Raw genomic sequence first — 27,998 nt, 5'->3', positions numbered from 1 at the left:
GGTGGGTACTGTTTTACAGAACTGTTACCTACACGATCTGTAGGTGCTTGAGAGCTGCTGAGCTCCGTGAGCTTTTGGCCACCGAGGCATGGAAGGTGTTTGTGGATCTTGGTTGTTGGGAACAGGAAGAAACAACAGTTGCGCCTTGGGGGTCGTTCAGGGTGCAGTTTTAGGTACTTTCTGGAAAAAGGAAATTGAAAAAAAACCTTGAAAGAAAACTTCAGGGAATAAAGAAGCAGAATGGCTTTTCTGTGATCACTAGGGAGTGAGAGTAGGGAGCATGAGGAGAACCAAGAGCAAGAAAATTTGGCAGATTAGTCTGTGCATTATATCTCGTTGAAGTCATTGTTTTCCATGTGAAAACACTAATATTGACACACTGATATTTGTGTGTTGTTTTTTCTTAAGTTCCTGTACATCTTATGGAGTAGAACTGTAGATTCTCTGCAGACATGCAGGGGGAGAGTCCATTGTAGGCAGGGAATTATGGATCTGCTTTTGTGGTCAAATGTCATTTGTGATTGCAGTAATCATTTTCTTTGCTTCTACTTTGTATTAAGTTCTGAAAGGTTTTGCTCACATTGTAAGTAAAGCTAAACAAATCAAAGCAAGACCTTTAAACAAGTATAAAGAGTAAATGTTTGTATATTCTGCTCCCTGAACAGGTTTATAAAGCCAAACTCATTCTCAGTCAGGTACTCCTGTCAATGAGACTATTCTTTCCTGCATTGTCACAAAATGGTTTGCATGATCAGAGGATTTTCATCTTAGAAAGCTACTTAGAAAGCAGGAAAAACTTCAGAACCAAATAAAGCATGAGGGAAGGGTTTGTACTGATGCAGCAGCAGTTTTAGTGAATGACCATAATAGAAGTCCCATCCTAACATGCAAGCATAGTAGTATGTGCAGTGCATCTTTTCGGGTATGGTTGACTAGTGTGTTGACAGCATCCATGATAAACACCTGAAAAAAAATCTTGTTAGACTTACTAGGCATTGCAAAATCTGAGCTGACTAACCCTAATTAAATTATGTTTCCTGTCAGTCTCCAGCCTTGCTCCCTAAAGATTCCCTTGTCCCCAAAATTTAATTAGAAGGCACGGGATGTATGCACAAGTATTTGAATCTGCCACTGGAAAATGAATCCTGCTGAGGAATCCAATTCTTCCTATGAGACTGGTTAGTGCCGTGGTAAACACTGATGGTATCAAGGCAGTAACCAAATACCTAAGATGTCTACTAGCAGATTATTTGAAGATAGAAATTTGCTGTGACTGCATACAAGTAACAGCTTTCAGGCCAGGAAAACTTACTTTAAGTTACTGGGTTTTACAGCGGTTCAGCTTTGGCTTAGGAAGGCGTATTCACAGACATTTAAGAAAAATGCACCATATAATTTGAGCTTTGCTTGCTTTTTCTGGGAATAGTTCAGAAGCATATTTAGAAGGTGTGCTGTGGCTTCTGCAAAGTTTCTCCTTTTTCTGCTGGCAGAAATCAGTTGACTTTAAATCCAGATCTAAATCCGGATCTCCCTGGCTGTGGGACCACAGCAACTGTATGTCTGTTATTCCCCTGTCCCTCAGTGAAGTTCAGTGTGCTTCGGAATCCAACCCATATTTTCATATTCCTGTCCTTTTCACCTGGGTCTCTCCTTAAAAGTTTCCTCTTTTCCTTCCTCTACAGGGAATCTGGCGCATCCCCGTGGATGAGATCGACCGCCCGGGCAGTTTTGCGTCTCATATGAACCGCTCTATTGTCCTGCTGCTCAATGTGCTGTCACAGCTAAAGGATTACAACACCTTGCTGAAGGTCTCATCTATGCTGCAGAGAACCCCTGATCAGGGAAAGTATGAGAGTTTTAATCGGTTACTTCGTAAAGCTTTGAAATATATTTTGTTCACTGCGTAACTATTTTATTTAAAGATGTTCTTTGTTTAGGAAAAAAAGCCTTTAGGCAGATCCCTTTGGGAATATAGTGGAATGATGGTTCTGTAATGTAGTTTAGAATTTCTCAACGTTTCTCCTGAAACTCAGAGCAGCCATACAGGTGCCTTAACAGGCTTCCAGGGGTGTTGTGTCACGTGGGGGGACTCATTGGTGTCATTCCCGCTCTGCTCACTCTTGCGTAAGAGCTGTGTCCAGCACAGAGCTGTGTCCAGCACAGGGGGTCACGGCCCAGCATCCTGCCTTCCTGTAATCCTTGACGGACTGAACAATGGTTATGTGCCTCTTGGCAGCTGATGCTATTTAAAAAGCTTATCCTGTTCAGGGGTGATCTAATTTTAATTGCATTAACCTTATTTAAGGAAAAAAAAAAAGCTATTAATGTGAGCTATATACGGATTCGTATCAATGGGAGGACCAAAATAAACATCTGAGGAAAACATTGAAGCAACTGAGGTAAAATTCTAGTAGCTTGCCATGTGGGAAATGTTGAAATTGGTCTCTGGCAAATGCTTAAGAAATTGAACTTGAATGATTGATGGCAATAAGTTGGAGGCATTGAAGGTTTCTTCATGTGTTTTCCAGTGTGAGTGTATGTGAATTTGCATGGATTATAGTGTTTCTGGGAATATGTCACCACTTGTTCAGCAAACTTGAAGCCAAAAATACTTTGACTTTTAGCATATCAGAAGAACTGGACCATAGAAGGTTTAAATTCTGTCCTGAGCAAGCCCACAGTTGTACTAAAAATATTATGTTATTTATAAGTCTAGACTGAATTTAAAAAACAAGTAATTTGACGTGTTGGATCAGCCAGTGCCAGCCATGGTGAGCTGTAATCATTACAGGAACTTAGAAATGCAGATATTCTGGGTGTGTCTGGTATATGCCTGGAACAACCCTAGTTTTAAAAATAGGGAGTTTTTAGTTATTACTGAGCTAATGAGGAGTCAGGTGTTTGTATCTTGTGTCTGAAAAGCAAACCATAAAATTACACCCTAGGGGGAAAATACATGTATTAAAAATGTTGGCCTTTTGACTGAAATAGTACCTTTCAAAGTTATTTACTTGATTTTTAGCCCTCTCATTAAAACCAGCCAATTCTGAAGTAGAAATTTAGTTTTCCGTCAAACTCCATTAGGTTGGATTGATGGCTGGAAATGTTTTCCTTGAAAGCAATCTAAAACATTGTGTCAGAATACACTGAAATTACAGTGCTCTGGTAAATTAAATGAAGCTATAAGTGAATGTTTTATACATACAGTATTATTTTTTTGTAACACTAAATAGGAAAAAAGGTGTTAGCCTACCAATGTTTTAGCTCTAAAAATCCTAGATTCCGAGGCAACTGATATGACTAATGAGAGAGGATTTGCTTGTGTACTTAATCTCACATGCCTGCTTTATCCAGAACATGAAAATCACCTGAGAGTTCAGCATAGCTTTGTCTAACTAATACTCTTTTTCAAGAAAGGGTTCGAATAAAAAGCTGGTATTTGAGGGGCACAGAAGGCTTGATATAAGAAAACTGTAAATCTGGTTGTCTGGTTTGCTCTGGGTTTAGTTGTTCAGTGTTGTTCTCTTTTCATTCTCCCATTCCCTCTGTAGACAGTGTTAACTTCTGCTTCATGCATGTCATGTTTGACGGTTGTGGAGAAGTGGAGAGAAACAGCTAAAATGTTACATTTCAGTATGCAACCGTAAATGTTTTGTGTGCTTTCTTCTTGTCTTAGTTATTGTGTTTTCTTTTTTTTTTTTTTTAATGTCCTGGTTCTTGCTTTGGCAGTCCTGTAAGCTTTTGGCAGTTAACTTCATTTGTTCTCTCCCCGTGGCTCAGGAAGTACTTACGTGATGCAGATCGCCAGGTTCTGGCCCAACAAGCCTTTGTGCTCACAGTGAAAGTGCTGGAGGACACCCTCAACGATCTGACACAGGTAAGGCAGCAGGGCACTTAATGGCTGTAATTTAGTAATTAGGTTTTTCTAGGTTCAGTTTACCCATTCCTTAGATCTCCTGAGAATGAAGGGCTGCGTTGTCAGCACTTATTTCTAATACCTTTTGTTTATATGGCACTACACAGAAAAATTTATTTCAGCGTTGTTGTTTTCTGGTTTTGAAATCCAGTAGCAAATACAGTTGTTGAAAATGGGTTGCAGTGAGTTTGGTTTGACTGTCCCTTACATTTCAGGTAATGGTATGTACATGGAGTGTAGAAAAGCTCCACTTTTGGGTAGGGTCTATTGGAAATTTCCTTTTAAAATGAACTGAGATTCCTCTTGCAAAACAAAACCAAACAATGAGATGTTACATGCCTGGCCACTTTTAACTGCTAGTCCTTGACAGCACCACACTTGTTATTACATATAATTGTAATCTAGATTTAATTTTTAAAAGTCATATAGAAACTAATCTGTTTCCAGGTTAAGATAATTGGAAATTGGAGCTTTATTTGGTAAACACATTCGAGGAAGAATTTGTTCCTAAGGGTTTTGCAAGTTAACAGACTATACATTTAACAAACTAACTGAAAACATCCTTAAGAACACGGGAACTCTGTATATGAAATTACATTAGTGATTTTTGAAAGAAGAGGTGATGTTCTGAGTTTATCTACCTTTGGAACATCACAAAAGTAAAGGTATAAAAATTAAAATACTGTAGCAGGATTTTGCCTGCTTCTTGGTCTATTAACAAGAGCAGCCAAAGAGAAGATTCATAAATTTGAGAGTGATCTGCAGCTGCCAAAAGAAACAGATTGAGTTTTGATTTCAATACATTAGAAGAAAAATTTGTGCTGTTAAACCTTGAATTTCATTTATTGGAGCCCAGAGCATGGACTGAAGTAGTGGGGAAAAAAAACCCATTGCAACCTTGGTCCATCCTGTTGATTTCTCTGTGGTGTTTTTGCTGATTAAAATACATTAATTGTAAGACTTGTGGCTTGGATTAATTAACATTCAGGAACAAAAAAAGAATGAACATAGAATAAATGCATTTTTTTCAACAGAGGCAGTAATGAGAGGTGCTTGTTGTCAGTATTCATGGTAGTCATTGCTGTGCTCAAATGCTTTCTGATTTCAATGATAACAGAGAAGAATTACTTCTTTTATTAAGGTTTCAGAAGATCAGGGTTCCAAGTCCTCTAACCTTGCTTCAGGAAGGATGACAACAGACGTCTCAAATAAAACTAGTGCTGAAGAAGGGAAAGATGTCCTTCCCAAAAAGCCAGTTTTATCAGATGGAGTAGTACATAGTACTGAAAATGGAGTAAAGGAGGTGACCCAGGGACAAATTCCCAATGCTATGGACATATTGGAACAAGAGGACAGGAATGAGAAGGAGATTAAGGAGCTCCCTGGCCCTGGCTCAGTTGAGCCTATGGATCTTGATGGCTATTCCAATGACCCTGAAAAAATTGATTCTTCATGTAAACGCAGTGAGCCAGACCGGCTTCAGTCTGGCAGGACCTCAAAGGAGAGAGCTCCGGAGAGCCGGACTCCAGAACTTTCTTTGGAAGAGCTGAGTATCAGCTCGAAACATCAGCAGCAGGCAGCTAAAGGAATGGTTCAAGCAGTACCTACAGAAGAACCTGTCCAGAGATCAAGCAGGAAGAGGAAATTACTTGAGGATGTGGAGTCTGGAAAAACACTTCTGCTCGATGCTTATCGAGTATGGCAGCAGGGTCAGAAAGTCATGGCCTATGACCTGGGTAAAATTGAGAAGATCATGTCTGAAACATACATGCTGATTAAGCAGGTAAAGTATTGTATCATTAATTGTAATTTTTTTTTCTGTCTGACCTTGGACATGATTGTAGAACAACGGTAATTGCTAAACCAAGCAGTATGAAATTGGCTCTATATCTGTTCAAAAGTTGGGGAGATGAATATCTCCTAAAGAACCATTCTCTTGACAAGACCACTGCTGGAGATGGGGAGTAGGACCCTCTGTGTTTTGAAACTAAATTTCTGAAATCAGTTAAGAGCTGCAATACCAATTATGTGGGGTTTGTTCATGCTAAATGTCAGTTTGAATTGGGAGAGTTGAGTATGTATCTTTGGATATATACTCCTGAATAACTTAAGGTCAGCATTCTGCCATAAAGTGCTGCTTCTCCCCCTTACTCCCATGCTCTAGATCCCCATTTCATGTCAGTTTAATTAGATTTATAGATAAGTAATTATGACTTCATTAGTTGTGATTCTGTGTTTAGGTGGATGAAGAAGCAGCACTTGAACAGGCAGTCAAGTTTTGCCAGGTGCATATGGGAGCATCAGCACAGAAACAGGTGAGCTCTAAAGTCTCTGACTGCTTCTAACAAGCTTTTATTAGTTTGTACAGGTAAATATGTTGCTGAGTGTCTGCAGCACTTAGAAATATCTGCTTTCCCTGTATGGTTGTCATCTAAGGTAAGCTGGCCACGTTCATGTAGGGAGCTCATCCCCTTTACTAGGGTTGTTGCTGCTGTTTATGTTAGGCTTGAATAGTTTGCATCCCCAAAAGCTGTTGGGGAAACCCCAGACCGTCTTCAAATTGAAATATTTGTGGCACACTACAATTTTCCTAATGTCCATGTCATTCCTCAGCATTTCATGGATGGTGATTACTTCTTTCTGATCCCTAAGGGCAAACCACCTCATCAGCTCTTCCCTGGCTAACACTGCACTCTGCTCCAGAAATACCACATAGCTTTTCTCTCAACTCGCATGGTTGAGAATCTGATTTTAACTCTATTATATTACTCAGTTTTTAGCTTGTAGTTTCTGGATTTATCCAGCAAACAGTTATAAAGCTTTAGAGGCATTGTTATTTATCAGTCCTTAGTGTGAAATCAGAGCCATGATTTCATGGATGAATGATGTGTTTCATAGTCATTCATTTTGCAGCAAACCATCAGTTGAATGCCCCAAAGTATTTAATAGTTTTGTATTTTCCGTAATTTTTCTTTTTTTTGTAGTTAAACTGTGCATTTGTATAATGCATCTCCTAGCAGAGTAACAGGAGAGGATGTAAGAGGGAAAATAGGGTTTTTTCTTTATTAGATTTTCGTGGAAGTAACTTTCTCCAATTTGTGCCCCTCAGGAAGCCAGCAACATTTTTCCATTGAATAATAGAAATGAACAGAAACGTCAAGAGAAGTATTTATTCTAGTAGTGTTTGTTTGATCATAGTCTGGTATTTAAGGTTTTAATTGTTTTTTAATAAAGACATGCTGGCTCAGCATGTTAAGTCTCTTTCAGTTTATTTTGGGGAAAAACAGACTTTATCACGCTTAGATTTATGACTTAAAAAATAAAAATAATTTGCTAATAAGCTTCTTTAAAAAGTAATGTTGCTGTTTGTTTTATGCATGTATTCACCTTTTTAAAAACCATTCACCAAATTCTCATTTATCAGCTCAGTTCCTTACTGGGCTGTCTTGATGGTTCTGGGGATGTGATTGCTATTCCAGCTCTTCCAGCAGAGTCAACAGTTACTCAGGCAAAACATGAGAATGGTGAAAAACCCCCACACAAACTAATCTTGAAAGTAGACACAATAGGTGAGCTTGTCTTTAACTGCACTGGCAGCGATAAGATTTCCTGTTAAATCACTTGAAATAAAACACAGCTCTTAACACGTGGCACTTTGCAGCTTGGAAGCTTTCCCTTGTAGGAAGCAGTCCCAGCTAACGAGGTTATTACATCCTGCAGTCTCATTTTCCTCTGCTTCGAGCAGGATCCTGCAAGCCGTGTGAAGCTGCTGCACTGCTCGTATAACACTAGGAATTAGTGTGGAGACACAGGAATAGCCACTCTCATAGACATCTGTCTGTTTTCAACAGATTGAATCCTGTTTTATTTAAAGTTGGCAAGTGTTTGCCTTCTGTAAGCAAATGATGTCATGTATAGAGCTGGTGCAGCCGGGGGAAGTGCTTTGTTGCTGCATAGTTTGAGTAGGTTTGCAGGGCCTGTGGTTCTTCAGTCACTTATCCCAAGAAATTGACAGTCAAAAAAAAAAGGCAAGCATAAAATCCACCTTGATTTATATCTTTGTCTGCTGGCTGTTGTATTTTACAATTCCAGGCATTATATGGTTTCTTTATGAACGTTTTCACTTGCTCCTAAAATTAGGAATTATTTAAATTATGGTTTTTCAACTTTCTTCCAGACTGGTTAGTGTTTTTTAGCCTAAATATTTAACAACTATGTTGAAATCTTTTTCTATACCTCTTCAGGCACAAGCAGGAAACAATACAGCAGTCAGTAAACGGATTTGGACAAAGTGGGTTCTTACACTTGTGTGATGAGATCTAATCTTTTTAATAGCTTGGCAATACTGTGACCCTTTGACCTGGTTTCAGAAATTCTCTGTGGTTGTCATGAGTGATGCAATGCTAATGTGTTTTGAGCCAGTGAGACTTGCATCATGTTCTGCAGTCAGCTGAACACATGGGAAGTGGCTTAGGAAGGGCTTGGGGTTTCAGAAGGGTTCCTCTGTAGGTGGGGCTGCTGTTCTCAGTGCAGGTGGTGCTCAGCACCTTCACAGAGTGCTTAGACTGCAGTGCCTGTAACAGAAAGGTGTGTGCATGTGTCCTTGGTACAGACTTGGCTGAAACGCTGTAATATTAGAGCTCTGGTTGAACAAAATCACTTGAGCATCATCTTACCAATGAAACATCTTCTCAAACTTAATTGGACCCAACTCTTACTTTTCAGGAGTAATTTGTTTTCCCACAGCAAACTCCATTTTGCTTTACCAAACCCTTCTAAAGGGGGCTTTAAGTTTTTAACGTCTGAAGACCTGAAACAGTCATTCAAAGAGGCTACCAAAGAGGGAATTGTGGGCTTGAAAAAGCTGCTAGTAAATACAATATAAATGAATCCATGTATTGTTACCATATTCAGGGGGGACGGAGGTTTTAACTTTATGAATAATTTGGGCTGTGGTTGTATCTGGCTGGGTTCAGTGTTATGTAATACATATTTACTGCCAAACCATAATGGTGAAGTAAAATCTGAACTTGTAACACTTATGTAAAAGTGAAATGGGGGGAAGACTGAAATGTGTGCAGGTTTTTTATTTTTAATGAAAAGGTAAATCTTTTATGGAGTATGGGAACAGAGCAGCATAAATAGGCAGGATCCCAGTAATTGATACACAAATGTGTTCAGTAAGTTTCTGGGACATTTCTTTCAGTAAATAATAATCATAACAATAATTATTTTTAAGTGATGTATTCATCAACTTTGGAACATCTTGATTCAAAATCTAGAGAGTGGTGATGCAGCATTCTTAAATGCTGATATTAATGCTGCTGTGGAGAACAGGTGTAGCCAGAAGTAATTCCTCCTTTTTTGTCCTTTTGCCTTTAAGTTCTTAAGTGTGAGCAAGACTTTTGATAGACACATATCAAATGAGCTGAAATTGCTATCCAGTGGTGGTCACTGTGTCATTACTAGTTAAGTAACTAAAGTTACCCTAGAGATTAATTCACTTCATGGTCAAGCAGCATTTTGAAGGATTCTTGTTCTTTTCTTTGGTTTTCTGTCTGAGAATGTTATCTAAAAGATTTGCAGAGATCCCGAAAGCAGTCAGCTATTGCTGTGAGTTATAAGATATATTTTTAGTCTTGCCATCTATGATTTTCATATGAAATTAATGGTCCCTGGAAATGGAATACCAAGGAGGCCTTGTTGAGGGAGAATGAAAGATTGAGGCAGACTAGTCTGACTTTGAAGTAGCATTGTACTTAAATATGTGGTACTGGGGACCAAGGAGGGGACATGCTGGCAGAAAGCAGTTGTAAGGCTTCTAGATAATTAGAGATTTTCTAATAAGACTTTCCACTGGCTACCTAAAATTGATCCTATTAAATTCTTCATTTTATGCTGTTAGGACATATTGACATGGTAAAGTTATTGCAGCACAAGGTACAGTGAAGCTTTGTGGTGCACAGAATATTCTGTAAATTCATGTGGAGATACTTCAGTCAAAGAACCCATCTGTCTTCTTTTTTTCCTGGACTTGCAATTTGAAAAGGTATTTTTGTTACTGTGGACTTAATATTGAATGCCTTATTACTAAAATTAAAGCTTTCACCCATGTTGAAAGTCACGACAGATAAAACTCTGTGATTTTGTGTTAGGGTATCTCTAATCCTGGGAACTGAATTTATATAAAACAAATAGCTTAAAACATTGCAGACATCAATGTTGCACACAGGGCTGGATTTAACATCTCTAAAAATACAAGAGCATTCAAAGGCAAAGTTCCAAAATGCCATTAAGTCTCTGGTCCTGTGTTGTGACCCTTGAGAATACGGGACTGTGTGTAGAAAGCCTTAGTAATGGGTAGCATTGTAGGAGCTGAAACTTCTATTGGCTCCTCATGGTATAGTATATCATCTAAATGTCATGAGAAGGGGCTATTTCAACATTGCTGAGTTATTTCAGACTCACTGCTGCCTTAGCCAAAAAATCCTTGTTCTGGGACCAACTCCATCCCTGAAGTGTGAGGGAGAGAAAAGAAATTTTCAGCTGCCCTTTCCTGCTCCAGCTGCCAAACCTTGAGCTCTCCCTGCTCCGTTCTGACTGATCAAATCCTCCCTTTCACCTTTTGCTTCACTCACCTCTTCCAAAGTAACACATCCATGACCACCTTCTCCCACTGGCTGGTGCCAAACTCCGAGTGCTTTCCCGATTTCTTTCTCTAAACCTACAGTCAAAACTCATTGGCAGATTTCAATGTCAGGTCTAATTAAACATGAGGCTTCATGAAGAAGCTGCCTCCAGAATCAAAACAAGTAAATTTTATTATAAACACAAAGGCACAATCAGGTTATGCAAAGGAGTTGTGCCTTTCAGGCTCCTCGTGGGCTGCCAGCATGATCCCAGGTTTTATAAAGTTTTGCTGCTTCTGTAATATAAAAGCAGTATTTCCTAAGGGAAGGTGCTGGTTTAGTGCTGCTCTCACTGCCCTTCTCTAGTTCCAAAACAGGTAACTGGGGTCTTATATTCTCCTTGCACCAGTGTTTGCCTCTTCCCAGTGCTGGTGATGAGTTGTCTTAATCCACAGCCTCGTACTGGAGAATTTTAGGGGATCATGAGTGATGGGTTTGCTGTACAGGGACTACAACTGAAACCACACACAATGTCAGAGGTGCTCAGATTGACTCTGGAGCATCAGTCTAGTGATAGCACAGTCCCTAAGTTGGACCTTACAGTGAATGTGACATTTTACTTGGAACAGGAAAAAATTGTCTTCTGTGAGTGAAGCTAGAGGGCACTCCCATGGATTTTTTTCCCTTTCTGCTGTGGAATGCAGTCAGCACTGCAGTGACACGGGCTTTTAGGCTTTTTTCTTCAAGGAAGAAACTTGAGAGTGACTTGTTTGAACTGCCTTGGGTGTCTAGAGCGTTTTCTTCTTGAATTCTCACATTAGAAGAAACCCCCACAAAGCAACAAACCACCAAGCTGTTCTCTTCAGGAAACAGCTAAAAGCCTTCTGTAAAGGCACTTTGCTGGGGATGGGAGGAGATCGGGAAAATATTAAATAATTAGAAAATAATCATCTCTAGTTCTACCTCATGTGTTTTCTCCCCCTTTTTGTTCCACCCACATGCTGCTAATTTTCATCTTTTCTTCCTGCACATCAAGACGTCAGAGACTGCTTACAGAAAAAGTTGTTTTTCCTGAGTTGTCTGTGTGCTTTATTAATGCAACAAAGATGACAAGAAAGGAGGGGGAAGGAGGAGGTGGGGATGGGGGGGACAAAAGGACGAACTCTTTCATGGTCTCCTACCAAAGGGTGACCATTTTGTTCACTGTTGCATTTGCCAGTTGCCATGGCATCCCCCTCTCACTCTATCCTGGAGGTGTATTCTTGATATAATTAACAGCTCTCCTCCTTCTGTCTCCTGCAGAAAGCAATCATTAAGTGAACATGAAGGAAAGAACAGACACTTTTTATCTTTTACTTTGTATATTAATATTTTTCATCCTGCTACCTGATCTCTCTTGGCCCAATAATGAGGTTTTTGTGTATGGAAGCGTTGCTGGAGTATGGCTGCCTGTGTAGAGCAGGACATTGAGCCCCTGCATGTATTTGTGTAAATGGGATATTTACTTAGGCTAGAGTGCAGGTCAGTCATATGTGTTTAAGCCTTTGTTATTTTCTGTATATAAAACTCTAGTCTTAGGAAATTCAAGGTTCTCCAGAATCTGGATTATGGATACTGCTACTATTTCTAATGTACCTGGAAGAAAACTTCCAAATAAGATTTCTTTCAAATACTGCTGTAGAGAGATTGAGAGGGAAAAAAGAATTAATAGATATAGTTTAATTAAAACACAGTACTGAGCAGCAGTTGGAGTGGTAATACTGTGGAATGTGGCCAGCATATTGTTCACCCAGTTTGTGTGACAGCTCCCAGGTTTTGTGGGGATGTGCTGGTAATCCTTCTACAAAGGCACACCTTTTTGTGAGGTGGATTCTGACTTCAGTCCTACTACTGTGCTAAACTCAGGCATGGGAATAATTTAAAAAAAAAAAAAGGCAAGAAGATGTTATATAACAGTTGCAGTGCCAGCATCTTTCGTTAGGAAACTTCTGTTGGGAAAACCGTCACTTTCCCTTTCTTTGGAACATTTGGTTGTTACTTTTTCCCACAGCCTCAGGGCAGTGAGCCCTTCCAGGAGCAGGAGAAGCAAGGTTGCTGCAGGATTTCTTTGTTTTTCAAAATGTGTTTTGAAAAAACAGTAAGTATGGTAAAAAGAAACCCTTGGTCAGGTTATCTGGTTTATGACTTCACAGATAGGCTACAAAGTAAAATTTTTCTTATGCTTTATCTTAATGCACAATTACTCTTTATTGCTGCTTTTGTCTCACTACTGAAATGCCTCACTGGGAAACTATAGGGAGCTGTTTTTGCACTAACTTCTGTGAAAAAGTTCTGCACTTTTGCTGATACTTTTATTGGTGGAAGGCTGTCCCAGTGCTGGCTTTCCAGCATTTCCCTCACTTCTTTTTGTCTCAGCTTTCAACATGGGAAGGCTTTGTCCATAGCTTTCCTGAAGTTAAATGAACTCTTTGAGGAGTCTTCTGAAATAGTCAAAGTTCTAACAAATGAGGAGCCTGATTTTGTAACCTGTATAGGTCAGAAATAGCCACAGTTTACACAGATGTGCACCCTAATTGTTCATTTAAATTTCACCTTTATACATTCTTCAAAATAAGGAACATTTCTAATTTTTTTGAAGAAGACCAAGTAAGATAATGGGTCTTTATGGAAGCAATGGACCATCTATGACACATCATTTGGATATTAAAAAGCCTTAAATGTTTCTTCCATCCACTTTGGTAGTATAGCAGTCAGTGGAAAAGTAGTATTGCATACCCTTCAGTACCTCATCTATATTTTTTTTTTAAATCTAGAAGGAAGTCCAGTCTTGACTAGATGAACCTGTAAATTACAAGACAGAAAGAAGGCAGATAAGAGTTTTCATTTTAGATCAGTTATATGCACTTGTTCTGTAAGTAACATCCTCATCAATGCAGGCAAAGATTCGTTTCCTCTTGGTGACTAAATCCACTTTATAATAGTGGTAGTAACAGAGACACTGAGCATGGTGAGGTGGATTGGAGAGGGGAAGGGAAAAGTTCTGACTTAGGTTATGACTTAGTGCCACAGCAAAGTAAAAATTAAAAAATAATCTCCTAATGAGAAACCACATAAAACACTGGTAAAGGATTGTCACTGCCTCTCAATTTCCTGCAGTATGTCTGTGGAAAAAATATGCTTTGCTGCTGATTTAGCAGTAGAAATAGATGAACATAAAGGGCTGCTGATAAATCCAAGACTTCCTGTAATGAGTTTTTCTGGATTTATTTTTCAGCTGTGGTGTTACAGGGTCCTGTGTTTTCCTGCAGAATGATGAAACGTGGCCCCATAAGTCTTGAGCAGTATAGTTAGTGTCATTATCCTGACCTGGGCTTTGTGAGTAGCATCACTTACTGCTCAGGGGTGCTGGAATTCTTACCCCTTCACTAAAACCAAAATCTTTTAAACAGTGTGTACCTCACTGTGGTGCTCATCTGAGCTTTGTGCTTACAACTTTTGGATGGTCTTCAGTTTCTGAGTCCAGTAAAACATAGGAAACAGGTTTAAATCCCTTTTCTTAGGGCTCTGTGAGTTGCAGAATGCACAGTAGCCAACGGTGGGTTTTTTAATACTTGGCTCTTAATTCAAAGGAAGCTTTCTCTTCCTTTTTTATTTCACCCCCTCTTTTGAGAAAAGAAAGTCATTGAGAGGATTTTTATTTTCTCTTCCCAAGGTCTCTGTTTTCATTGGGTTGAAAAGAACCTGTCTGTTTGCAGCAGCCTTACACAGGTCACATCTGGAAGGTTCCTTTTAAAACCATAAACACAACAATCTTCTTTGTTGTCTTTCTTTTGTATAAGGCTGTACTTTTTGACTGCACATTAGAATTTTTGGTCATGGTTTTACTGAGACAAACATATCATGTTATTTTCAGCTTTATTCTTTTGTGGAAATAAAATGTTTCTCTTATTATGAGGCAGGCTGATTTTTCTGGAAAAAAAAAAATCCTTCCCAAGCCACAACTTCACCTGGGGGAACTGATCCAAAGTAAAAACTGGTTTATTTTTCTTGCCCCCGATACAGCATCTTCATTTTGATAGAAATTAAATATGTGTTTGGTTCCATCTTTTTATAACAGTAGGGGTTGTTTCATTCCCAACCTTTTCTCTCTCTGTGCTTGATCATCTAGAACTTACAAGATGGCCTTTCTGTGTTTGTCCCTGCCTCCACTACTACCTAGTTAAATGTGTGTTGGTTAATTGGCCTCACTGATGCCTTAGATGATGGGATGTATGGAGTGACACCAACTTGGAGGGCGTGGTCAGTGTAGCAGAAAGCTGAGCTACCTGCCATTCCAGGGAATCCAGTAGATGAGGATTGCATTGACGGGAACTACCTGAAGGTTCAAAGAGACATTCAGAGTCCTGCACCTGGAGCAGAATGATCCCTGTGCAGCCTGACAGGGGAACAGCTCTGCCAGAAAAGATTTGGAGCCCTGGGCAAGAGGTTGGACGCAGGTCAACCACGTGTCCTTACAGCTGTGAGGTCAGAGAGAGCTGAGGTGCTTCATCCTGGTGAGAAGAGTAATGGAGGGTGGGGTTATGGAATTGCGGTCTGCAGAAGAAAGGAAGGAACCAGACAAGAGGCACCATTTAAAGTTGCAGCAAGAGAAATTTGGATGAAGTAATTGGAAAGAAGTGTTCACTGTGAAGGTGGTAAAAAACTGGAACAAGGGCCTGGGGAGGCTTTCAAATGTCCGTCCTTGGCAGAGTTTGGAGTTGGGTTGATCCAACTGCGGAGTCAGCTCAGCTTTGAGCAGGAGGTTGGACTGGAGACCTGCAGAGGTCCCCTCCAGCAGGAGTAACTCCATGGTCTTGCACTCTTTCTCTCCCTAATCATTTTTCTTCTGAGTACCAGCCAAGTACTGCTGACTTACTTTCCGAGTGTCCTCTTTCTGTCTGGAAATAGCTGTGCATTTTTATAGAAGTGCAGTTTGAGATGCAGATATATTTTTAACATCTGTGTACCCAAGTAGTAGTAAGTACCTTCATGTGTTTCTCATGAAGAAATTTTGGATATAATACAAGCACAGATATGTCAGGTTCTACATCATGTATCAGGCAAGTTAATGAAGCGTATGGGTGTGAAGGGTTTTCCCTTTAAATCACAACTGAAAACATTTCCTCTAGTGATCTCACTTCTGGCTTAAGGCTTTCTTCTGCAGTTTAATTTATATCAGGTTTGTGTGATCCCATTTGTATGTGGAGACCTTTAATTTTGGGACTGATGCTTTAAGCTTCAGAAACTTGCAGCTTTCAGAGGCAGAATAGACCTTTTTCTGATCTAATATGGTAATTGTTGTGAATATAGCTGCTGTATTTTATTTTTTTTGTGTACACATAGAATCTGGCAGGTTTTAATTGTATGCTTTTTAGAGATTGATTAATCAAGTTCAGGAACTTCAAAAATACATTCCACCAATTATTAAAAAAAAAAGTACTTGTGTTCTTCCCACCTTTGAATTTTAAATATGCATTTTCTCGAGCTGGAAGTTGCTCTGTTCTGTCAGTGAAATGCTACTGACTCTTCTGGCATTGTAATAAATCTTTGGTGATCTAGGACATTAGGGCCCAATTTGATTTTACATTTGCCAGCAGAACTCTGTTTCTATTTCAAACATTCATACTCTATCACTATGGTTAAAATGAGGTGTTTTTTTTTTATGGTAGAGGTATGAGACAGACAATTAAACATCTGAGAATTCCATTCAACCGTATCCTTTACGGTCCAATAAGTTTCCATTAAATGAAGACTGCAAAGAGTGTGAAATAAATGCTTTCTGTGGCCTCACAGGCAAGAATACTTTATTTGATTACTGATAACAATTATAGAGAAGATACTCATTTTATGGATACTTTTGTTCCCTTCTTTGGTGAATTTATGTCCCCCTTCTACCTTCTGTCTGTATAATAAATGACACTGTATTAAATTTTTAGCACTGGCTTTGGAGAAGAGCTTTGCTCTTGGTGCGACTCCTACATCTGCACAGGCAGCAGCTCTCACTGAGCCTGTTCCAATTGGACACCAGTGTTATTCAGTTCTGCAGTTACCAGGAATTTATGATTTGGGGTTAGGCTGATTGCTTATTTTACAAGCAAATATGTTTTTCTGCTTTCTCCATTTCTTCTCACATCATTCGCTAAGAATTATTTCTTGTAATAATTTGCAAAGTCTCCAAAAGCATTGCAGATCTGTTTGTTCTGGTCAAGCATTTGTCAACATATTTTTAAATGAAATAAATGTGTTTCTGTTTATAGGAGATTGTAACTCATGCTTAATTACAGAGTTCAGAAAAGTGTGTTTCGTTGCGAGGGATGTGTTAAATAAAACTTTGTAAATGTGAGTGTGGATAAGTGTTAAGGTGCTAGTTTGATAAACAGACCATAAAGAACAGAAAAATAATCCATAAAGGAGAAAAGATTTCTTTATAATAGTGATTGAGTCACTATTATGTTATTTCCACTTTAGAGAGAGTATTTGCTGTCTGTAAAATGTTGTGCTGCTTGCAGCAGTCACTGAAGCAGGTAGAACATGCAGAATTACTAATGTTTCCTCACTGTCTCTGCCTGCTCTTTTTTTTTTTTAATGTAGTCCACAGGAGAAGCCCCCACAACCCCAAAGCACACGAAGGACAATAGAGAGAGCTTCTTCCCGGTAGCCCCGGCCACGCTGCATCCTGCCCCAGTGAATGCAGACACTGTGACTCCTGAAAACCTCCTGAGACTGAACGACCTGCATTCCAAATCCAAACCAGCCTCCTCTTCTTCATCCTCTTCCTCCTCAGCATCTTCAGTACCTACATCCCAGGAGTCACACAGGGACACTGAGCACCTCCGAAGTCAAACTGCAGAGGCTGCCCCCAGCATGAGTGAGATTGTCCGTGGTAAGTCTCAGGGAGACACAACGTTTTGGCCCCCTCTACTCAGTTTCCCAAGGCCACATGGTGAGTTAGTGCCCCAGTTCTGATTCTGGCCCATTTTCTGATCCCTAGACTGCATTCAAAAGCCTACACAGAGATTTTTGTCTTGGTCCTGAAATGGGTACACCTAAATAATTAATACATACGTTAATTTGTAGGATAGATTAAAAGAGTCATCACTCTCAGTGTAATTTGTATGTGGAATCATGGAATAGCAGCCTAAAAATATTCATCTGTTTTAGAGAATTTAAGTCTCTAGCAGCATTAAAATTGAAATTGTTTTGCTTTCTTCAGAGAGTTGAGGATCTAGGTCTTTTAACTTCTTAAAAGATTTAAGGTATTTTAAAGTGATTACCATTGAAATAAATTGCTGGGCAGCCTACATCTGTCTTAGAAGTACCTGATTAACATAATTAGCTGCACAGTTCTCACTACCCTGCATATATGTGTGGAGATATATAACACTGATGAACAAGATTCTATGTGGTTCATAAAGCTAGTTTATCATCACTATTAGTTTTCACATTTGAGAAAAGAAGCATCTGACAGGACTAGAATGTTGGGAATATATTATTTATAGCCCTGGTGTGGTTATGTGCCAGGTTAGAGCACAGGAAAGGATTGAAGAAACCCAACAAATGTTATTTATTCCATAGCACAGTTGTGTGATTTGTTTATGGCTGTGTTATGTAACTGGTCCTATGCAGTTCTCTAGATGAGGAAAGAAGCAAATTAGAAATGCTGTGGTTTGCTTTACTGCTGTCATGGCAGGCTGGCTTTTTAGCAGCCAAAAAGCCTCTGTGCAGGGCAGTACTGATCCATTTTGGGGAACGAAGTAAGATTAGACCCAATTTCAGACTTGCCTTGGGTGCCCAGAAGAGGTGGTTGTGCACATTTTGTGGGATGTGGTGCACATTGAGGTGGCAGAGCACCTGCCATAGCCTGTACTTCTTGCAACCTTTGCAGAAACACTGTCTGAAAAAGCATCTGCTGCTGCCTGTGCTCTCTCCATCTGTTCACAAGCCTGGGCTCTAGCACTACTCACCAAATGCCACAGACAGAGTCATAGGAGCCCAGATAAAAGTTATGAATGAACCATGTACAGAACAGGTATTGCGGAAAGTGATGGATGAAGATACAGTGGAAATAGTGTCCACATATGTGAGATGGGATGTTTCGTTAGTCTGGAATTGTGACTTTCTGAAGTCTCTATACTGTCTCTATACTTCTGGTATTTCATTTCTTTCTATATGTAATCAGCCTTGGCATCTGAATGCACATAGTCTGAATTCATCAGCAGTGAAAATTAGGGAGAAAGAGGTTTTCCCAATTTGCTAATCTCTGAGTACAGGACAAAATTGAAATTTAACATCTAGTATTAGCAGTTGTATTATAAAAGTCTAATTTTCCTTTTTCACAATTCCTGGGAGAGATTGTCTTGGGAGGGGAAGAAAGGAAAGGGGAGTGATAAGGAAGGAATGGCTTAGTCAATGTGTAAACCACATTTGTTATTGTCCTTGTGAAGCTAAAGAATGGAGTTTCATGGTGCCATAAGATTTCCTGGCAAGCTTGTTCAACAAGGACTAATTCAGATTTGTGCCTAGACAAAAGGGGAGGAAAATATTAATCCTCTGTGAAGTTGTTATACACTTACTAAGGAGAGTGGTGTAGGAATGACAATGCAGATAGGAACTCAGGCATTCTTTTGGCTTTCAAACAAAGCTCCCGAGCATTTCTGACGTGCAGTTCCCCAGGCCACATCACAGTGATTAGAACATTTATTTGAATCTTTTGACTTCCTAAGCTTTGTTAGGGTTGTAGAGTTACATATTTTTCTTTCTTCTTTCGTGCTTTCTATACATCATCTTGGTTGAGGGACATGGAAGGGTTAGCTGCCAGAATTACACTCCTGAAACTGTCTGAAGATCAAGAGGGTCTCTCTGCAAAGCTGAATGCCTGTGTTATATCTGGCTTTCTGGCTCTCAGACCTACCTGACAGGTCTTTTCTCTAGCTGAGAGAGACACCAATTACTGCTGTGTCCTTATGTCTTTTTAGTTCTCCTACCTTTACATGTACCTCCTCTAAAAAGAATTATTTATAATTCTGTTACAACCCTTTATTCATCTGCCTTCCGTTAGTTCTGTTTGTGTAAAAACTCCTCCCATTTTTGGAGCAAACTGTTTTCATCTTTTTTGTCTCATCACCTCCTCCTGTATCTATTGGTTCATGTGAAAGTATTCCACATCAGAGAGTATTAGCTGCTCTCATTTTCTGTGATTTCACCCAGAAGAAGGAATGGTTTTCCAAGCAATGTTGATGCTATGCCACTCATTTCTTATGTAAATATTTTACTGAGATTTTATCTAGTACATGACTACAAAATACAGCGTGATGGAGTCCAGCAGCAGAGTGATGATAGTGGTAGTTTCCTACATTTAGGCATAAATGTACTTAGGACTATTTGCCTCTGTGGCTCAGCCTAAAATTTTCTCTGGAGAAACTAAAATAGGACAATTAAGGTAAACTCCCTCCAGCCTGTCACGGTGTTCCAGTATTATACTGTCCTAAATTGCTGAAAAATCTTGACATTTTCTTCCTCTTCACTGTCCTTATTCTGATAAGGAATGAACAGTAAAACATTCATATTTGGCTTCTGATACCAAGAGAAGGCTTTTGTACTTGGAATTATTTAAAGTTCTGTGTTTTGTTTAAAGCCAGTTATCTAGCAAGTTGGAATACAAAATCAGAGTAGAAGAGTAACACTTCCTCACTATTAAATTTTTGGCCATTTAAGGCCTAAGCATTTCAATATGAAAGCGAGGTCATGATATAGCTGTCCAAACTAAGAAATTCAGAGCTAGGGAAGACAGTTCTTTGTTTTGTGCAGGGAAGTGGCACTACATGTGAATATTCTGCTGTAATTTCACATGTTTGTTACCTAGGCACAACAGGGCAAGTAGAGGTGTAAATATAGTTCAACCTGTAGAACTTTTAAAGTTTGAGAAGCACAAGAAATAAATGCAAGTGAGGACAGTTGTGTAGAAATGTGTGTAGACTATTGTATGGCAGGCAATGAAATTAAATTGTTTAAGTGTGTGTGGGCAGCAGCAGACTCTCTGAAAGACAGATGTTCCAATTAAAGAGGGTTTTTGAAGTGAGAAGTCCTAAGAATTCAGTAACAATATTGGAATATGACATCCTGTAGGCTAACTGGGTGCTGGAGTCGTAAGAATACTTTCAGGTGTAAGGAGTGTCTTTTTCCCAGAACTCTGGGACTTAGTTTATTTAACAACTGATACACAACCTTGGTGAGTTCTCAGAAGACTGAGGCAGTTTACATAAGGCATTAGTACAGAGAATGTCAGCATTGCATTGACAGCATCTGTCTTTGTGTTAAAACAGTGCATGGCACAAGGGCTCACCTGGATTCCTCACAGCTTCTGGATACCCACACATCAGTGGGCATCCACAATTCCTGTTTCTGTCAGAATGAAAGAGTGGAGATTGTAGGTTGCCATCTTTAGTTGAGCTTAACTGCATACTGATCTCAGTGTCTCCTCAGTTTGCTTGTCATAAATTTCTGAAGACAAACACAGATTTTAAGAGCCTCTAGTTCTGTGTACTGAGAACTTCCTGCTTACGCAAAATACTCAAAGGTATTTGGCCCTGTTGGCCGTGCTTATTTTGACTGTGCATTTCAATTCAAACTTTCAGGTACCTTTTAAATGACTGTAACATTCAACCCTCTTAATTGCAGTCAGTGTCTTACCTTGCTTTTTCTGCCGAGTTCTAAATTATACTTTATAGCACAGAATTCTTCTTGACAGATGACACAAAAAAGCTGAAACACAGAAAAAGTTAAGCTGGCCAAGGACCTGTGGCCTCATAGGAGCCATATTGCAGTTTCCTGGCACGAAGGTTCTCTCTTAAGTTCACATGTTCTACTCTGTTTTATTGTGTCACTTGTATGCATCTTACTTTTATTACTTTCTCCTTCATTTCCAGTGTCGACTTGTCCTGTTTTTTTGATAGCTGTCTTCCTCAGTTTTGAAGGCTTTAAAAACTCTTCTTTAAATACTTGTAGCCCCACACCATTGGTACCACCCCACCATACCTGCCCACCTGTTAGCAACTGCAGAGTCATTAACAGAAATCACCGAGGTTGCCTCCAGCAAACTCTGCATTTGATCTCTCTGATCTCTTGCTGCTTCGGCCTCCTCAGTGTTGGTATTTTCACTTCCCCTTGTCTGATCCCTGCTTTTCTTGAGGCTTTTTATTTTTCACAATAGGTGCACTCTGAAAACAAGTTCACCTGCTGAATGCCAGCAGGGGTTTCCTGTTTGTGAATGACTTCTTAATTCCTTTTTGCTGAGTGCTCAGGCAGTACCAGGCAGTCATGTCTTTCTCCTCCCTTTGTAAGTGTGCTGATTTGCCTTCTGTTGAAACAGAGTCATTCCAGAAGAGTTTTTCAGTACACTTAATGTCTGTTTCTGATCTCTACACTTCAGATTTCTTAAGTTTTATTTATTCAGTCCAATGTTCTGCAGAAAATCCTTAGACATTAAAACTGTTGTCATTTTTATGTACCTGTGTTGGGTCAGTAAGAACAAATAGGGGTGGTAGCTGGCCAAATGTGAGTTGTTATGTTGTGAAGCCAGGGGTTTAGTGCAGTTAGAGCAGGTTTGTGGTCTGAAAGGCTCTCTAGCCCTGTGCACCCTCAGATTCCTCTGAAAATCCTGGGGAGTCACTGGCCTGTGGATGCCTTGCACTAATGAGACACATTTTTTGGAGACCTTTTGTAAAAGAACAGGGTAAAATGGTTACAATATGTTTCAGTTTCACTAGTTTTAGATTGCTGTCAGCGGCATAAAATTTACATATGTTCCTGCACAAAGGAAGACTGAAGAGAGCTGTAGTTGTAAGCCTTCTGCACAGGTATTGCATTGCTTACAAAGTTCTTAGCAAATTGTGGGGTGCCATTATATTAAGTTAAGAGATTTTTCTACCAGCTGCTTTTGCTAATTTCATCATGCTTAGCTGGCTCTCAGGGCAGAGGAGGGTGAAATATTGATGGTGAAGGAAAGGTCTTATGGCTTTTGTGATAACTAGTACAGAAATTTCAGAAGCAGTAGACTGCAAGTGACTGTTCTTATCCACAGGTGCTGCTCTGTGGTGCTCTCCAAGTGATGTGTGCTTGCTGAGTCAGATACTTAAACACAGATATCAATTAGCTGTGTTTTTATGGTACCATTTGAAAGTTCATGTAGTTGACTATCAAAGTGTTGCCTTTTGGATCTAGGCCCATTGTTTGTTCTTTTAAATTGAAGGTTTGTTTTGCTTAAAAGAACGAGAGAAGGAAATTTATTATTGAACTTCAGAGCCTTTCTTTACCAGCACGCATACCAGCTTTCTACACCTCTAGGACACTTGGTGGTGGCAGGAAATGTTTTTGGACACAGGAATTCCACTGTCTGTGCTGTTAGACTGGCCCCAGTGTGACTGTTAGAGGGAGTGACTGTTAGCTTGGGAGTTAGTATGGGCCAGGGACTATTTTCAGGAAGCACTTTCACAGCAGGACTCTGTTTTAATCTCATTAATGTTGTTCTGTGACAGCTGAGCTCAGTATTAGGAGGCATTTTGGGGTATGTCTCATATAATTGTACAGTACCCTCTCCCTGCTCAGGACCCTAGTGATAAATATAGCAGTGTGCCATGCTATTGCAGTGAGAACTTCTGTTCACCAGACTGCTTGAATTTCTCTCCTTTCAGAGGGCAATAGAACTTGTGTTCTGCAGCTTTTCACTGCCAAAAGTACTCTGATGCTTAATTTTTAACATACGACTTTGTGTTGGCTTTGAGTGTAATTTCCTGAATTTGGCATTTCAAGTTCAAATACTTATTTCTACAGCTATAACTCGGTGGTGGTTTTTTAGAAATAAATTTCATGGCAGGATATTTGGAATTAATTTAGAGAAAGAAAATGTGTAAGGAAAGGCTATCAAATATACCTGCCACATCCTGTGATGAGCTAGGTAGTCTCACTGTCCCATTGTTTCTGTTGGTCAACATCCTTCACTGTGTTTACTGAACCAACCTGTGTTCCAGTGCAGTCTTTCCATGGACTTAGTAGCACAGTTTATGAGGAAACTCTGAGCTCCTTCAAATTCAAGCTTTCCATGGCCTTTGCAACTGCTGTATGGGGAAAAAAGCTGTATTAATTCCCAGCTGGAGGGCAAGGCAGATGGAATACAGAAAATGAATTGTTTTCACATTAGTACTATTCTTTGGAAATGTCTAAGATACTTACTCCAGTATGTCAGGGAGCAAAGGATCAGACCTGTTTCCATCACCATGAAAAAAAGTCTCCACATTGTATGGTAAATGAGTTTTGAGAGCAATTGCTATGGGTGGCAAGTAAAATACAGAGTAAACTAGTTGTTACTGGGACTAGAAAGATAAGCATTTTCTAGAGTCTATAGGGACACAGAATTCAATCCTTTCTCTTTTGAAGTGGTTGGATGGCAAGGTAGTACTGATCTGCTAAATCATACTGATGTATTTTCAGACTTTTTTTCTTGACACAGAGCTGCTGGGGAAGGTGTTTTGCAGAGGGGTGAAGGCAAGTAGTGCAAGTGCTTTACTTAAGCACTTCAGGTTGTTGCCTGTACATTTCTCTTTGTATTTTGTTTTTTGAAACCATGTTAGTATTCAGTCCTGGAGTTCAAAGCTCAGCTCCTTCCTCTTTCATATAATGAAATGGGGCTTTGTGCATGCACTGTGTGTTACTTAACATATCCGTGCTGTAATACTTCAAACTGCTTCTGTCAGAAACTGGAAGACATTTTTTTCCAGGTGCTAGTCACATTTTCTAGGCTTGTCTTCCAGTTGTCATGTAAGAGGTTTAAGTGCATGACTAAAGGATTTTTTTTGAAATTCCACATAAAATGTTTTATAACACTAATGTTAATGTCTCTCATACCTGACAGCATGATGAAATCAAATGATTAAGTGTTCAGTGCAGAGAGACCAGAGCAGCTGTTTACTGGTTACAGCACTACTGCTTTTAAACTTTCTCCACATCTGCAAATTTCCAAGTGATTAGTTTTGCCAGTGCTGTTTCTCATTTTAGATACCTCAGAACAGCAAAGTGAACGGTCTCAGTATAAAAAGGGTTGCAGGATTGTATAACCTGTGTGTTTATAGTGCGGGGATGTATGTATGTAGTATATTCTGTGTATAAAGAGAGACGGGGAGAGGATATTAACTGTGATGAAGTCATGAACCCAGCGCCCGCTATAGGCATCTGCAAACACTGGTTGCCCTGGCAACAAGTGGGAAGAGGTTGGAGAGGAAAGCTGGAGTAGGTTGTTGCACTGAATTGTTGTCAGCTTGTTTCTTCCTCACTAAAGCAGGGAGATGTTGAAAGGTATGATGTCCCTCTTTCTCTGCGTGTACTATTTTGTGTGTATTTAGGCAGTTGTTGGGAGAGGGAAGGCTAAAAAAAATCCTTGTAATGCAGCTCGATTGGAGATGAACTTTTCAATATCAACAGTGATGTGCATTGCAAATCTGTGCTTTTCTCTGTGTGCTTAATTTCTGTGTGTTGTGTTGTAAGGTGAGAGTGCTAAATGGGTCTCCAGAGTACAGTACCTGTCCTGTCCTCAGCCTAGGGACAAGTGTCTGTTGCATATTGTGTCTTCAGAAACTGAATTTATTTTAACCTGGGTTTGTAGAGCTAGTGTTTGAAAACCTGCCAGGACAGTACAAGTACTGGGTAATACCAAAAGATTTATTAACTGATATTAAATCTGAGCTTCTGAACACCTTCAGAATATGCTGCACTTATATTCTTGTGTTCTTGTACTTGTGCAGAATATTGTGGCTCAGGAGTTAGTGGAGTCTTTACCTCCCTGGGGAAAGTTTTTATTAGAAGAACTAGGACATTATGTTCGGGGCTATAACAGCATCTTCCTCAAGACAAATATCAAGATATTCTCTTCAGAAATTTGTTTTAGACAAATAATAAAGAGATCCAATTGTATATGTCTTCTTGATTGTCCTTCTCTGTTTTGACCTTTTTGTCTGTAATGAAAAAAAATAGAACAAATATCTATGCAGTATAAAAGTATGAATAGTATCAGTTGTGATACATATCCCTGCAATAACTTTTTCTTTTTTTTTCAAGATTTCTAAAAAATATTTTGTTCGTTAACTTTATTTTTAACTTAGAAGCAAGGCTACTCAAGTGATTTATTTAAAAAAAAAATTAAAATTGTAGTCCAGAAAGAATTCAGTGTATGACCCAATCAGGGGATAGAATTCTGTGACTGTATTTAACATCTCTGACAGCAAGGGATTGATTAACAGGCAGTGGTTCTTGATTTCTCATGTACTGAAAGGCACAGCCTAATAGAATATTAACAAGTGTTGTTTGCAGAAGTGCAGTGATAGAAATACACACTTAGTGTGCCAGACTCCTACCTTTTCATTTTCATGTACTTCTACATTAAAAATGGCTGACAAATAGTTTTATTCAAATTTAAATCTAATTTTACTACACTATAAAAGTGCATCTTGAAAACTTAACAAAAATATGATATGGAAGGTGGAGATTAAAGAATATGGACTGATAGCAGTCTTGTAGCATCTTCCTAGCAATAGGCTGCTCAAAAGAGCTTTTGTCAGTGGGGCGTAATTTGGTTAAAATAAAGTACAGCAAATCAATTTAAGCAATGATCTATCTTACAATTAAACAAATATTGTAATCAGCATAAGAGGTAGAGTTTTGTCGTTAAATAATAATGCAAATCACAGCTCTTATTCTGAATTGTGAACTAATAAGTCCCTAATGTAGTTTAGTACTTACAAAACTGCTCTCTGTTAGCAGTACAGCTGAGGCTGTAGGATTTGCAGTTTATTTGTATATAGTTTTGTACCTGCTAAGTTAATTGCTGGTTTGTATTCTTGGTTAATAAGTGGATAAGAAAGATTCTGTTAGTACTTACCCGAGATACTTAAGACTGTGATTCTGGCATGTTGGAGTAAGTTAAAAAGCAGTTGACTTCTCAGCTGTCTTGTAGAGTAATCTGAAATCATCATTTTCATCTTACCTTTCTTCAAATGTTGGTGTAGTGTTTCTTCCTATCTTTTGATCAAGTGTCTTGAAGCCATTTCAGTGTGGGAGTCTCCTGGGTTTGGAGTGCAGCCTGTCGTCAGGCTCTGGCAGTGTAATGGGATATGTGTCTATTGGCTTCAGGCCACATTAGGGCTGATCCTCCTTCCTGCAGGCTCTTGTACTTTGTCAGTGTGGTTAAATGGTTTCTGTGTCTGGTGTAAATGGCAGGCAACACCCAGAGTGATCCTTCACTGTCCTCTGCTTCTTCAGCAGGGAAACAATGAATTAGGATTTTCCTAGTCAAGATCCCTGTAGCTGAGCCCTTCCTTCTGTGTTGTTTTGAAGCTGATCTGGTCTATTAATACGTGTACAGATGCAACTATTATTTTCCTACTTCCAATGCTGTATTTTGAAGTATCCAGAGAGAAATGTGCAAGAGAGTACTGAGAATTCTTCTGCATTAGACCTTTCCATTTTGTACTTGATAGTGAGTGGAACATCACAGAACAGAAGCTGCCTGTGATTTGTGCTGTAGTGGGTGACCTTTCCTTTTCGGGAACTATTGGAGAATTTTCTACAAGCAATCTCATTTATCCTAAAGCTTATATGGGCTTTCAGCTACAAGTTTAGATGATGGGTTCTTTTCTTTACCAATGAAAATTAGTGGATCAAAGAACTTACAGCATGCTTTGGTAAGCTTTTATTTCGTACAAGTTATTCAAAAACCATAGAAAGTCTAATTCTTTTAAAAAGTTACATCTTTTAAACTGCATTGATCTGATGTTAAGCTGTTATGTTGTCTTAAGCAGTTTCTGCAAGGGGAACTCTCATACAGGAGAATATTACCATGGTAAATTCCAAGTTCTTATCTATATTGGTAAAGATGGAGAAGTGTTTTCAACACTTGAGTGGGTGGGAGCATTTTTCCAATGAGGAAAAATTAAAATATGTGTTCCTTTTTAAGACATTGCACTGTCAAAATCCTAAATTACTTTAGAGCATGGACATACAAAGAATTTCAGAGCAAGTGAGACTGTGAATATCCATTGCATCTGCTGGTCTGTGATAGCTGCCTGTGCACACCTTAGCCTGTGTGAATATAAGGTGATTCAAATTAGACTAGACAGCCTGTTGTTTTTGAAGGATGTCTTCATTTTTAGGAGAGAATAAAAGCTTGTTTGTGTGACCATAGCCTTGAAAGGCTTGCTGCTGTTTGTCTGCCCTTTCCAGAAAGGGCACCAGTAGCTCTTGGTAGCTCAGTGAAAATTACTCCTGTTATGTACAATATGCAGCTCAGTGTGTAAGAAAGGTGGTTTAACACAGCTGGTACATAATAATGAGATTGTACACAGGCATACATGGGTTCAGAGTCACAAACA

The 27,998-nt window shown here is 39.3% G+C and overlaps 1 protein-coding gene across 6 annotated transcripts in view; it reads left to right on the top strand.

Annotated features, from left to right (window-relative positions):
* The window catches only part of CABIN1 (calcineurin binding protein 1), a 110,699-nt gene that overhangs the window by 78,063 nt on the left and 4,638 nt on the right, over positions 1-27,998 (top strand). For all 6 annotated transcript variants that reach the window (XM_027661724.1, XM_027661725.1, XM_027661728.1 and 3 more), the window contains 5 exons: positions 1,683-1,846; positions 3,781-3,877; positions 5,058-5,699; positions 6,157-6,231; positions 17,176-17,467. In XM_027661724.1, coding sequence (XP_027517525.1) covers positions 1,683-1,846; positions 3,781-3,877; positions 5,058-5,699; positions 6,157-6,231; positions 17,176-17,467 — 1,270 coding nt within the window. The remainder of the gene's footprint in view (positions 1-1,682; positions 1,847-3,780; positions 3,878-5,057; positions 5,700-6,156; positions 6,232-17,175; positions 17,468-27,998) is intronic.

The sequence above is a fragment of the Corapipo altera genome, unplaced genomic scaffold (assembly GCF_003945725.1).
Source record: "Corapipo altera isolate COAL_440 unplaced genomic scaffold, ASM394572v1 150, whole genome shotgun sequence".
In the NCBI taxonomy this organism is placed as follows: domain Eukaryota; kingdom Metazoa; phylum Chordata; class Aves; order Passeriformes; family Pipridae; genus Corapipo; species Corapipo altera.
Note: the sequence above shows the minus strand (reverse complement) of the source record. Positions and strands in the feature narration are given on the sequence as shown.